General features: G+C 35.8%; 1 protein-coding gene across 9 annotated transcripts in view; it reads right to left on the bottom strand.

Annotated features, from left to right (window-relative positions):
• ITSN2 (intersectin 2) overlaps nt 1-14,944 on the bottom strand; it is a 140,839-nt gene that overhangs the window by 67,695 nt on the left and 58,200 nt on the right. For all 9 annotated transcript variants that reach the window (XM_087437079.1, XM_087437080.1, XM_087437087.1 and 6 more), the window contains one exon: nt 12,613-12,752. In XM_087437079.1, the coding sequence (XP_087293205.1) occupies nt 12,613-12,752 (140 nt within the window). The remainder of the gene's footprint in view (nt 1-12,612; nt 12,753-14,944) is intronic.

Below are 14,944 nucleotides of genomic sequence, written 5' to 3'. Positions count from 1 at the left end.
TTTATGTGCAAAAATTTGTCACAATATCCTCTTCTTTTTTAATGTTTGCAACATATTTAGTTATATCTCCTTTTCATTCCTAATTTTCTTTATTTCTATTTTCTTTCTTTTTAAAATCAGTCTTGCCAAAGGTTTGTTAATTTTATTAATCTTTAAAAGAGTTAAATTTTGGCTTTCTTGATTCTCTATATTAAATGTCTGTCTTCTGTTTCATTAATTTCCTTCTACTTTTTTTGCTTTACTATGCTAATCTTTTCCTAGCTTCTTAAGTTGAACACTTGGCTTGTAAATTTTCATCGTTTTTCTCCTAATATAACCATTAAAGGTCAAATCTTGACTATCTGGGTTGAATTTCTGCTCTTTCCCTTTCTAGTTGTGTGACCTTGGGCAACTTCTCTGTGTTGTAATTTACTCCTATGTGAAATGTGAATAATAACAGTACCTACATCACAGGGTTAATGTAAGAATTAAATAAGTTAATGTAAGTAAAACACTTAGAACAGTGCCAGTCACAGAGAAAGCCTTTAATAAATCCTAGCCATTATATAGTCAAGAATATTGTAATAACTTTGTATGATGACAGAGGGTAACCAGTCTTATCGGGGTGATCATTTTGTAATGTAAATAATGTCAGATCACTATGTTGTACACCTGAAACTAATACAATATTGCATGTCAACTATACTTCAAATAAATAAATAAATCCTCACTATTATTAGTATATCTTGGTTTATGAATTAGAAAATAGCTATTGACCCTGATATGGAGGATGAAGAATCTGCTCATTTACACTATCCCCCTATTGCCTCTCCACTTCCCAAAGCTGATATTTACCTCTGGTTAATCTACTTACTACCTTTATAACTTAAAAATATACTTAATCTACTATTTCATTTTTCACAAACAGTTAACAAGATCTTGCAACTCAATTTTTCTACAACTTTTTATTTTGAAAACTTTCAAAATTACAGAAAATTTGACTAAGTTGCAGATACTGATGCTTTCATCCCTCAATATGTCATCATTATTCTACATAACTACAATGCCAATGCCAGTACCAAACTAAAGAAATTTAACACTGACATAAGAATTTTACTTAATATAGAGCTCATATTCAAATATTTCCTCAAGAGTGTAAATATTGTCCTTAGTGATAGCTTTTTTTTGGATCTACAATCCAATCAAAGGTCATATGCTACATATTTCATTGTTGTAGCTCTTCAGTCTCCTTCAATCTAGAAGATTTCTTCCATCTTTTATGAGATTGACATTTTTAGAGTGTGAGTTAGCTGTTTTATACACTAGACCACAATTTGAGTTTGGCTAATTATTTCCTTACACTTAGACTCAGATGAAATATTTTTGGCAGAAATAGTATAGAAGTGATGTTGTGTCTTTCTCAGTACATCACATCAGGAGACACATAATGTTGGTTTGTGCCATTTTGGTAATGTTCAATTTGACCACTTGGTTAAGGTTGGTTTACTTAGTTTTTGGCCTGAGTGTACCTCAACATAGCTCAACAAAGCATTCACAAAAATTTTTAAATCCAGTATTTACATTTATTGTTTTCAGTGGGAGGGTTGCTCAGGGTACCTACTCTACCATGCTGATAGAAATGGAAAACGTAAGTTGCTGAACTTAACCAACAATACTGAAACACTCCTTCAGTGAGAAGAAGTAATCTTACATTCCCTTTTTGCTTAAATAAAACATGTGATGTTCTTTCCAAAGGCAAAGGCTTAAAGAGATTCAACTGACAAAATACAACTCAACTGAATAATGCAATTATAATCAGAGCAAAAATTTCTTATGTCATTAAAAAAAACACCATAGCAGAACGCAAGTTAGTTCCTCAAATTGAACATGTGTGTTGTAGCACTTTAAATAAAGTGCTTTTACACATAACACCCACATTTGATCTTGATAATATTCTTGTAAAATAGATATCATCATGACCATTTGAGGCTCAGATTAAGTGACTTGCCTAAGGTCATGTAGTTTTGAACTATCTCAATTACGCCATTCAATCTCTTTCACATACCACGGATTCTATACTTACTTTCACTTAAATTAGATTAAATAGCTAAATTAATAAAATATCTTTATTGACAAGGAAAAATTTTTAAGATTAAATGATTTAAAGAAATTTCAAACAAACATATTACATATCCATTTTAAAACAAGGTGACTGTGAGGCAAGAGACAGGAAGCATTTTGCATAAGAGGAGGCAACATCAGTCTCAGCGCTGACCATTAACCAGCCCGTGTGCCCACTCTCTAGGAGCCTATTCAACAACAACAAGAGGGATCGCCTGATTCCACCCTGAATCTGATGGGCATCTGTAAAACTCAATTTTAAAGGAATGTCCAGAGTAACTGAGGACTGGAAGGTAAGGCCAGAATGACGACGACTCAATGGAAAAGTTTAGGACAGGGGCCGGCCCGGTGGCGTAGTGGTTAAGTGCGTGCGCTCCGCTGTGGCGGCCTGGGGTTTGATCCCGGGCATGCACCGACACACGGCTTGTCAAGCCATGCTGTGGCGGCGTCCCATATAAAGTGGAGGAAGATGAGCACGGATGTTAGCCCAGGGCCGGTCTTCCTCAGCAAAAAGAGGAGGATTGGCAGATCTTCCTCACAAACAAAAGCAAAAACAAAAAGTTTAGGACAGAGGATTCTCCATGAGATTATGTCCCCATGTGCAGTAACAGAAAAAGGAAAAACAAATATAAGCTGAGATAATCAGGAAAGAATCCTATAGAGTCTCTTGCTGAGCCTGAATTCAAACCACTATTCACATTTTCAGTAATTTTCTTAGGAAGTTTTATTGGAAGCCTTGACTCTTTGAAATGTGGCTTCTTCACTGGGCAGACACAGGACAGAACAAATCTAATAACTGTGGTTTCTGGTTCCAGTAATGGTAGATTAATTTCTGCAGAAAAACCCTCTTGCCAAGAACTAGAAAAGTTGAACAAAATATAAAAACTACTTGTTTATAGTTATTGGAAAACTATCAAGGCAGTGAGAACTAGAGAAGCCAAGAGCCTGGAGAAAAGGGAAGTTCAAGCGAGGCGAGAGTGACATTTAGTGCCACTTCTCCCTCTAGGCATTAGTTAGTGCCTTTGAGTAGATTCCAACTCCTAGTGACCCTGTGTACAGCAAAGTGGAACCCTGCCTGATCTTTCTGTGCCATCCTCTCACCTGACGCTATTTCAGAGAATGCTCTGGGGCTATTCATAGGGTTTTTGTGGCCAATTTTTTCGGAAGTGGGTGGCCAGGTCCTTCTTCCTAGTCTGTCTTAGTCTGGAAGCTCTGCTGAAAACTGTCCAGCATGGGTGACCCCGCTGGCATTTGAAATTCCAGTGGCGTAGCTTTCAGCATCACAGCAACACAGCCACCACAGTATGACAACCGACAGACAGGTGGTATGGTTCCCTGATAGGAAATGAAAGTGTAAATCTTAACCACTAGACCACCAGGCTGGCCTCTAGGCATTTGCACATTGGTAAATCATGGCTGAGAGGCTGAGAAACTGAGGAAAAGTGATGGCTGTGAAGCTGAGCAAAGCTTCCAGCTGTCTTAAGGGGCTGGGGAACAAAAACTGGTTCCCCAGTAACAGTTCCCCCAAAACAGTAAACTTTTGGCTTTTCTTTGTGGATCCCAAGGTTTAGAGGATGACCTAAGAAGCAGACCAGCCCAGCTTTGAATCAGCTCAATCTATGCTTGTATTAAGGTGATCTCCCCTACCCTGCCTGCCAAAAGCAAAAGAAAACTCTCTCTGAAAGAAGATAATCTCATTTGGAGTTTCAAATTATCTCTATAATTTTTTATACAAAAAGTCTGGCATTTAATAAAAAAATTACCCGGTATGCCAGGAGTCAAAACCATATGGCCAAGAACTAAGAGAAAAACATACAATAGAAACAGATGTATAGATATTGGAATTATTAGACAAGAACTTAAAAACAAAAGTGATTAATATGTTCAAGAAATCAGATGACAGGGAATTTTAGCAAAGAACTAGAAATTACAAAAACTAAATCAAGTGATAACTCTATAGCTGAAAAACGTAATGGAAACTGAGAACTCAACAAGTGTGTTTTACAAAAGATTAGACAAAGATGAAGAGAGGAATACTGAACTATAAGATAGGTGAAAAGAAAATATCTAGACTGAAGCACAGAGAAATAAAGACTAGAAAACACAGAAAAGCATAGAACACAAGAGGCATACTGAACAGAGTAAAAAGGTCTAATATATGTGTATTTAGAGTCCAAGAAGGAGAAAAGAGAAAGAAATGAGAAGCAATGTTCAAACAGATACTGGACAAAAATTTTCCCAAATGACAAATGACATCAAGCTACAGATTCAAAAAAGACCACAAGCCCCAAAGAATACCACACCTCATAATAAAATGTGGTTTTTATTATCATACATCATAATAAAACTACTAAAAACCAAAGACAAAAAAATGCTTAAAAGTAGAGAAAAAAGAGTTATATCATCTTAAAGTTGATATCTAATTTCATAATGCAAAAATACGTAAGCCAGAAGAAAATGTAACGACATGTTCAAGGTACTGAAAGAAAACTATCCTAGAATTCTATACCCACTGACAATATTCTTCAAAAATAAAGGTTAGGGGCCAGCCTAGTGGCATAGTGGTTAAGTTTGCACACTCCGCTTCATCGGCCTGGGGTTCACAGGTTTGGATCCTGGGCACGGACCGACGCACTGCTCATGAAGCCATGCTGTGGCAGCGTCCCATATAAAGTAGAGGAAGAGGGGCATGGATGTTAGCCCAGGGCCAATCTTTCTCAGCAAAAAAGAGGAGGATTGCCAACACATGTTAGCTCAGGGCTAATCTTGCCTCACACAAAAAAATAAAGGTTAAATAAAGGCATTTTCTGAAAAACAAAAACTGAAAGAATTTGTCACTAACAGACCTGCACTAAAGAAAATACAGTAAACAACTTAAGGACATTCTTTAGGCAGAAGAAAAAATAATCCCAGATGAAGCATAAAGATAAAGGAAAGAATGAGAAGCAACAGAAATCTGGATAAATACACAAGTATATTTAAATGAACATTGACAGTATAAAACAATAATAATAATAATGTCTTATGGAGTTTAAAATATATGACATGAATAATACAAAGGCAAGAGAGTGGGAGACACGTGGCGATAAACGGAGTTAAAGTATCCTAAGTTCTTTGCATTATCCAGGAAGTAGTAAAATTACTAATTTATATTAGACTTAAATAAATCAAGGATGCATATTGTTATCTCTTGGATACCCACCAACAAAAAGTAAAAGAAGGTATAACTAAAAAAACTAATAGAGGAGGAAAAAATAGATTAAAAAAAAAATACTTGGGGCCAGCCCCGTGGCTTAGCGGTTAAGTGCGTGCGCTCCACATATGGCGGCCCGGGGTTCGGATCCCGGGCGCGCACCGATGCACCGCTTCTCTGGCCATGCTGAGGCCGCGTCCCACATGCAGCAACTGGAAGGATGTGCAGCTGTGACATACAACTATCTACTGGGGCTTTGGGAGAAATAAATAAATTAAAAAAAAAAAAATTTAAAAATACTTGGTTAAAAAGAGGGCAAGAAAGGAGAAAACCAGAACACAAGAGGGGTGAGACAAATAGAAAACAATGAGAAAAACGGTAAATTTAAATCCAAATTTGTCAGTAATTATATTAAAAGTAAACAGACTAAATATCCAATTAAAACACAAAGACTGGATTTCAAAGACTCCAACTATATGCTATTTAAAAGCTACAACTTAAAGATACAAACAGGTTAAAAAGTAAAAGGATAAAAGTAAAAGACATACCATGCTAACTCTAACTAAAAGAAAGTTAGCGTAGTTAAACTAATAGCAGAAAGAGTAGACTTTAAAGCAAGAAACATTTCTAGAGGAACATCTCATGATGATAAAAGGGTCTATCCACTAGGCAGCTATCACAATTCTAAATTTGTACACACCCAGTAACACAGCTTCAAAATCTATAAAGAAAAACATAACAAAACTCAAAGAGGAAAAGACAAATTCATAATCAAAGTGGAAGATTTTATCGTACCAATCTCTATAACTGATAGAAAAACCAAATAAGAAAATCAGCAAATTGAATCACTTTGTCTTCACTCTGAAGCAGGGCTTCTTAACAAGGGGATCACAGACCTTCCAAGGATTTTGTTGTTGTTGTTGTTTTAAACAGAATTCAGGGGTCCATGAACTTGGACAGGAACAAAATTAATCTTTACTTTCACTAACCTTTATTTGAAATATAGCATTTGCTTTAATTCCAAACATAAGCAACAAACCACAGTAATATTAGCTGTACTTGTGACATTTTTCACCAACAGAAATAACAGAAAAAGATATTTTCATATTATATTACAGATAACTTGACATGTATATCATATACATCTTGACTTCAAAATTATGGTATTGTTATATCTGTCACTCGATCTTGTTATTTAATTTATTAGTAAAGAGGCACATATATTACTGTATCACAAATTTGTTTTTAAAAAATATTTTGTGACTCTTACAATTGATTTTCTTTGTAATTCTATATATTTAATTTTACACATTTAAAAAAAAATTATTCTGAGAAGGAGTCCAGCGACTTCACCAAACTTGAAGACTCCGCGGCACAAAAATGGTTAAGAGCCTCTGCTTTAGAAACAAATATTTATAACCTATGTCTCCCAGTAGCTCTTTAGGCCCACACCTCCTACTACTATACCCTACCTTGGAGCAAAGAGATTTCCAAGGGAGACCTCAAATTCTCTGAAGGGAGGAAGAGAACACTTCCTTAACCCTTACATTATGGGTTTGGGAAATGTTTTCTCTAACATCTAGTTCATAGCTCATTCAAGTTTGTACTTACAATCCAAAGGACTAGTGTTCCTGATCCCCAAATTAGTTAGCCTTACTGTCACCTTATAAAACAAAATTTCACCTTGCCACTAATGTAGGTTACCCCAGATCCTTGGGAGCACAGGTCAAGAACCTAACCCACTGGAGTAAACCACAATTCTGGTGTGGTTCTATTTTCCCTCTAAGGAAAAGTATTTCCCTAATCATTATCCAAAGAACAGTGGTGACGACTTTCCAATGCATTAAAGGTATTTTGGAGATTCAGGATAATCTCTTACCTAACAAAAACAATAAAAATATTTGTATAGCATATAACAGTTCACAAAGCACTTCCAAATATATGCGATCTCATTTAATCATCATAAGACTCTGCAAAGAAGGCAGAGTAGATATTGTCAGCTTCATTTTGTAAATGAAGAAAGCAAAATTTGGAGGTTAAATGACAAATAGACAACTAGCAAGTGGTATGGATAGAACTAGAACCCATTTCTTCAGATTCCTATGCCGGTACTTTTTTCATCGTTATCTCACTGCTAAAGATACGATATTGTGTGAATTTCCTTAACGGAATAATGGCCTGTCAAATACCTCATCTTTGAACCCACTGGCTTTGTTATTTGTCTTAGTGTGACTTGAGAAAAAAAGTAAAAATTATCACTGATCCTGTACATGTCTATTATAGGCTCCAATTAACATAATTTCTTAACATAAATAATTTTAAACATTGTACTTCTGTTTCACCACAAGTAGCCTAAAGGAGTGATCACTCCAGAATCTCTACTGTCCCAAAGGACCATATAATTAGAACTGTCTTCCCCCAAGACCATTGGGACCAATTCCATCTCACCTGTCAATTGACCCAGGTGAGATGGAATCTTTACTACCTGAATTCTCATCTCTACGACGCTGTTTATTCCTTGATCTGACTCAATCCCCCACCCTTCCTCTCCCCAAACTCCTCCACTGCCCTGGAACTTCCTCTTTGTGGTCAGGAAACTCCCACATTCTCTGAATGAAAATTCCCCTACCTCTTAGGCCTTTTTGGCTGATCTCTCAGGACACTGCTTTTCCTCTATTTCTCTCTCAGTTTATTATCACATATTCCATTTACATCAGGGTCAGGGGATAACTTTAGTATTTTCCTTGCTCTTCATTGCCATTTCCAGACCATTATTCCCTCTCATTCTTACAAACTCCATGCTTTTCTGAGGCTCATACCATCCAGCAGTACCACCCTTCTTTCCTCTTTATTGTCACCTATTGATCACCTGAAGGTCAACAGATCCTCATTCATTCATCTTCACTATTCTCCAAGTCTTTGACATCCACGTAGATGACTCAACCAAAACGTCAACTCTCAGGTTGATCTCCTCAACAATGGTACATTTTTACTCCATTTAATCCACCATTTGCATTATTATATCTTGAATCTTGTCATCATCAAAAAGAGAACACTGATCAAATACCCCACTCTTCAAACCTAAGTTCTTATCCTTCAAACTTTTCTCACACCTGGTACATCCATTTCAACAGTTTTCCAACCTCATTGAGACCTCCATTCTGTTGACTCCATCGTTCTCTCTTTTTTCATCAGCACACCTACCTCTCCTCACATCCCTTCATGTCCAGTCCCTATTTCAGAGTTCATCTTTATCAAATTACTGTGTCAAGATCTGTAACTCCCTTGTCCCTCCCTCTTTGCCCTTGTCTATTAAGACCCCAAACCTGTATGAACCTATGAACCTACTTCATCAGCCTTCTCTGTGCTTACACCTAAGCAGCTGAACTTTGGTGAAGAAAAATCACACAATTAGGCATGCTGTTTTCAATTTATATTCATGATCTCTAACTTCAAGTAGGCATTCAACATTGCTGAGCACACCTACTGTTCTGGTCTACTAAGCTTGCAACTCCCACCCCCACCCAGATGTCTATTTCATGCCTACTTCTCTCTCCTGAAACTTCCTAATCTTCCATCCATTCTCCTCACTACCAGCTCATAATCTTGCCTCATTAAGCCAGACTGGAACTCTCTCATCTTTCCATCTCAAAATCAACAAAACTTCCCGCATCTGCTCTTCTTCTTCTTCTAATCTAGTATGAGTTATTCCATGTCCTCAACCACCCAGGAAGATTCCTTGTAATGATGCAACTTACTTCCTATTTTAAGTTTTGAAGCTGTCAACTTCCTACTCTCCACCAACAAATTTAACTACATTCACACCTATCTTATCCCCATATGTTACACTGGAAGTACTCATTTTTTATCTAATCCTTCAATCTATGCTCTAGATTATATCTTAATCTGCTTCCCTAGGGACTTTTCTCTATCAATTACCACCACCTTATACATTCAATCTCAATCTTTCTCTCTCTTCCCTCCTCCCTCCTTTCTCTCTTTACTGTCTCCTTCAAGTCTGTCTTTTTTTTTTTGCGTTTAAAAGATAGCCTTTACTTAAAAGAATAAGTTACAAAGAGTCAGAAGTATACCTAAAATCTGGGATACACGGTTCTCTGCTGTTTTTTGACTAATTTCTACTTTTTTCTCATAAACTCTATATACAAATAACCCTAAATGCTGCATATTTTGTGACTCAGAACATTCAAAATCATTCATTCATTCAACAAGTATTTATTGCCACCCACTATGTTCCATACACTGTTCTAGCTGGGAATTCAGCAACAAAATATTTGGCTTAAGCCAGGCAATCATCATTAAGACACAGAGATGAATACGGTTATTTACCTAACCAGCTCAATTTTATCCATTTCCATTCTTCTGTCCTAACAGAAACTATCCATTCCTCATGTAGCCATATCCCTCACAGAAAGTTGACACCACCTCCAAGGGTGGTCCCAATTATTCCTTTTTTTTTTTCAGCTTTATTGAGGTATAACTGACAAATAAAAATTGTATATATTTAAGCTGTACTACTTGATGTTTCAATATACGTATGCACTATGAAATGATCACCACAATCAAGCTAATTAACATATCTATCTCTTCACATAGTTATCATTTTCTTTTTTTTTCTGTGGTGAGAACGTTTAATCTACCCTCTTAGCAAATTTCAAGTATACAATACAGTATTGTTAACTATAGTCACCATGCTGTACACTAGATCCCGGAACTTATTCATCTTGCATAACAAAACTCTGTATCCTTTGTCCTTTAAGTCTTTCTTAAATTAAAAAAAAAGTTTTCCTTCCACCTCATGGTCTCTCTTCACTCTCCTCCTAAAGAGTTGTTCATACTCACTTAACTCCCATTCATTCCTGATCTGCTGCAATCCAGCTTCTGCTGATCATTCAACCGAAATGGCACTTTTAGAAAGGTCTTCAAAGGCCTCCTTGTTGACAACTCAATGGATATTTTTCAGTACTATGTTAATTGATTGCTCTGTATCACTTTACAAAGATTACAGAATGCCTCCTTTCTTGCTTTCTGTGACAACATACTCAGTCTCCTGACCACTCTGACAATATAGGTCTCACTCTCTTTCCTAAATTGCCTCTGATGAAAGTATCAGTAAGCAGTGAAAGGCTTAGAAGGCAGGAAGCAGAAGGAAAAAAGTAAAACAAGAAATAATAACAATCTGCTGGCCTGTGACGAATCAAATGCTAACTAAAAGAATCAGACTTATATGTGTGAGTACAGTTCATAAATCATCATCAAACTTCATTTTACAGATGAAGAAACTTAGGTTTAAATTTCTGTGCAATCTGTAGCAAAAGTTCTAAGACCAGATAATCTGGCATTCATGCTACAGCCATAAAGGAAAGACTGATACCATCTTTCCGATTTGCCCTATCTTTGCTTAGGTAACAAATGAGCCCTACTTACCATGTTCCTGTCTTCACTGTGTGTATATATGCAACTTCCCTACTGCCATCCGTTGGAGTACCAAGTAGAATGCACAGTCAGAATCTACTAGGGTCAGCAAGTGGTAACTATAAAGCAACTTTCTTTAAACTATATTAAAAAGGAATTCACTGAGTATTTTAAATACTCTGTGCTATACATGACAAAGTGAACTATTTATTTATACACATGATTTATAACTTTTTATCTGAAGTGCAAGCACGTCTAAACATGAGGCCTGGTAGAACTAGACGTAACTAAAGCTGCCCCTGCATTATTGGTTCTTTAAGATTTTTCCCTTATAACAGTATTAGGAAGCAGCCTAGTGTATACATGATAGAACCTTGCCCTAGATTTAATATAAGTTTTATTTTAAACAATGATTTTCAGTGATATGAGTGAATGATTTAATCTCATACTCTTTTAGCTTTCCTTTTAATTGAATCAGTAATCAGCCCATCAGTTAACCCAACTCACAGGGATGGTGTACAGAAACTAGGGAAAGTTTCTAAGTGTCCTAGACTCCTCATGAGAAAGGTTAATCCGGGCAACCCTACTGATTTCTGGCATTAGACTCAAACAGGCAGTTAGACAGCAGAAGGATACTCAAGCAAGCAGAAAGAAAAAAGGTCTATATTGTATGTTATTTCAAACAAAGATATTCCGATAAATGCAAAGAATAATCTAGTTTTTTAAAAAAGAAAACAGTCAAGTAACTCAAAGAAAAGGAGCTAGATATTAGAAAATAACCTTAAGTAAGAGGAAGAGGTTGTTGAGACAGCTTAGCAGAGACAAAAGGCACTGAAGAACAGAGTCATCCATATTCCCACACTGTAAGATAAGGCAGATAAAAAGCCAATTAAACTATGTACAGATTTTTAAAAAAATAATGTAGGGAAGATTACTTGGCTGGCTTGTCTGTCCATCAATGACAAATTATTTGGTTTTCTTGAAAATACTTTTCTATAGAATACATGCTTGTGTAAAATGTATTATTAACATTATTCACCTCAAATTTCCCCTCCTTAACTAAAGCCACCACGGTCTCTCTTCATGATCACACTGTTCAATGTCCAATTGGTGTAATATTATTCTAATTAAGTCAGCAAGATAAAAGTCACATGAAGAGACAGAGAGCTGCCTGAAAAATACTTTATGCTCTGAAAACTTTATGCTCAGCAAAGAAATAACTGAGGCTATTCTCAAATTTGAATTATGTGCCATTGGTCTGGTTTTTAGCTTTTAATATCGTCTTTCATAGGTATGGCTTCAGTATATAACTGATACTGCACAGAATAAGCATACGGTGCATGTTTTGGACATCTGCTCTGCCACTGCAGCAAACAATGAACCATGAACTTACTTCTCACGCAAAGTTTATAATGCCAGACTATGCTCTGGAATTCACTAATGACTGCATCATTTCACAAAGGTTAATTAAATTAAATTGTGACAAAGGAAAAATGGATTTAGTGTGTTAATAGAGCCTCTACCACTAGGACTATTTTAAATTTTTCATATTTCCCATTTTAGAATTTTGTCTAAGATCATGCAGGCTGAGATCAGTTTTCTAATACTGACACAGGACATTATTCTTAAAATCTATAGATGCCACTAAAGACAGTCAACAAAAACTGGAAACTATGGTAAATGATATATTTAGTTACATGACACAACGTTTATAATAGCTACAGAGAACATTAAAAACAATCTTGCAATTCTGGTATAGCTCAAATTATAAATTATGAAAATGTATTACATATAACAACAATAGCTTCAGTTACTCATTCTATTAAATCAAAATCAGGAAGGTAAGAGGTAGATAACTAAAAATGAATATAACAGAAGATAAATACCTTTAGTTGATTGTTAAATGAATCCATTTCGGATAGCTTAGATGCAGTTTCTTTTTCAAGAGCATCTAATTGTTCTTTAAGTCTTTGGCATAATTCTTCCTTTTCTAATGATTTTTTATGAAGTAAATCGATCCCTAAATCTGAAATACAAACATCAGACAGTTTACATTTGGTAGAAATTCCTATATCATTACCAGCAATTGACATTTACTGTCTGGTCAAATTGGTGTCACTAGAGAAAAACAAAGGATATACATGCATAATGTGGACCAGCTGAAGAGAAAAAAACTCAGTAGTCATTTCCCTTTTCAGATCATATCATGGGAAGATCCTCATAGGGAAATGTTATAAGCATTGGTTCTGCACTCAAGAGTACCAGGACTTGAAGTGACACTCTACTTTGGGTAAGGCGCTTCACCAATCTGATCCTCAGGCCCTCCCTCTATACAATGGGCGCCATATCACCTACCTCATTTATGAGGTGATAGATATAAAGCCATTAGTCTGGCCTACAGTAAATACTCAATTAACAGCAGCTACTAGCTTTCTATTTATTCTTAGTGCTCCCAAGAAGAGAAGAATATTCACAGCAAGGACTCAATAAATACTAGTAACTGGATTATTCAGTAGTATTATTTTAGGAGGTAAGTACAGAGAAGGCTTCATTTTATATTATCTTTTCTTATAAAGGTAGGGCTGGAGAAACTAAATGGAAATATATGATGGAGACTACATTACAGTAAATTAAAATAGCAATCTTACTATCTATTTAAATACATATTTTAAAACTTTATTGCATTTTTAAAAGTACAGAAATCTAGTATAAAATTTAAATAAATGAGGCATATAAAGTAAAAAGTCCCCTTCATCTCAACCCCCAGTTTATTGCTCTCTCAGGCACTTGCATTTAGATACGTGCATATTCAACGTTTATTTCCATGGAGTTTTAATGAGATCATATAGTCTACATTGCTCAGCAACTTGTTTTAAATTTAATAATACATATTATCGGGGCCGGCCCCGTGGCTTAGCGGTTAAGTGCGCGCGCTCCGCTACTGGCGGCCCGGGTTCGGATCCCGGGCGTGCACCGACGCACCACTTCTCCGGCCATGCTGAGGCCGCGTCCCACATACGGCAGCTAGAAGGATGTGCAACTATGACATACAGCTATCTACTGGGTCTTTGGGGAAAAAAAAAGGAGAAGGATTGGCAATAGATGTTAGCCCAGAGCCGGTCTTCCTCAGCAAAACAGAGGAGGATTAACATGGATGTTAGCTCAGGGCTGATCTTCCTCACAAAAAATAAATAAAGAAAAAAATTAAAAAATTTAAAAAATTAAAAAAAAATACATATTATCAATCAAGACACATAGATCTACTTCATTCTTTAAAATTGCTCCACGTTAGTCTACATTATGGTTACTCCATAATTCATGTCACTATTCTCTTTTTGACTGGCATTTAGGTTGTTTCTAATTTTCTACTATTACAGAAAAATGTTGCAATAAATATCCTTGTACATACATTTTAATGCAGATGTGAAAGTATTTTAAAAGGCTAGGAGGTGAAAGAATTGCCATGTAAAAGGATTTGAACACTTTTAAATTTGGAAACTGAAAAACTACCTTTCCAAAAAGCTGTACCAAAAAGTATCTGTTTCTACATACCCTTGTCAACACTGGATATTATCAATCTTTATTCATTATTGCTAATTGGCAAAAAAATAAATCTTGTTAATTTGTACTTTCTTGATAACTACTGAAATCAAACAAACATCTATGCATATATTTATTGCCCATCATCTTGAATTGCCTCATCTCATTCTTGGCCCATTTTTTTTCCTATTAGGTTCTCTTAATTTCTAATTTGTAAAAGCTCTACATTCTTGTTGTAGTATATGTATTTCAAATTTTTTACTGTTTATGATATCTTTCATCATGAAAAAGTTTTTCACTTTAATGTCATCAAATCTGTAAATATTTTCCTTCACAGCTCTATGTATTGTTTGAAGAGGCTTTCCTGACACCAAGATTATAAAAATGTTTTCCTGTTTATAATATTTTTCTAGTTATTTTTTATTTTTAGCCTCTTATTTTATCTAGAACTTATTTCTGTATAGAGGAGGGTAAAGAGCTTCTCCACTCCCCTTTTCAGAAAATCAACTGTCCCCTAAATCACTTATTCAAGTGATGATAAGTTTAGAAAGCCCATCCTTTCCCCACTGATGTGAAATGCCAAGTTTATCTTATCCTAAATTGCCATACATACACTGGCCTGTTTTTAGACTCTCTGTTCAGTTCCATTGTTCTATGTTTCTATTTCTGATCAATAAC

This window comes from Ceratotherium simum, chromosome 11 (assembly GCF_057802395.1).
Source record: "Ceratotherium simum simum isolate JZ-2026a chromosome 11, ASM5780239v1, whole genome shotgun sequence".
NCBI lineage: Eukaryota > Metazoa > Chordata > Mammalia > Perissodactyla > Rhinocerotidae > Ceratotherium > Ceratotherium simum.
Note: the sequence above shows the minus strand (reverse complement) of the source record. Positions and strands in the feature narration are given on the sequence as shown.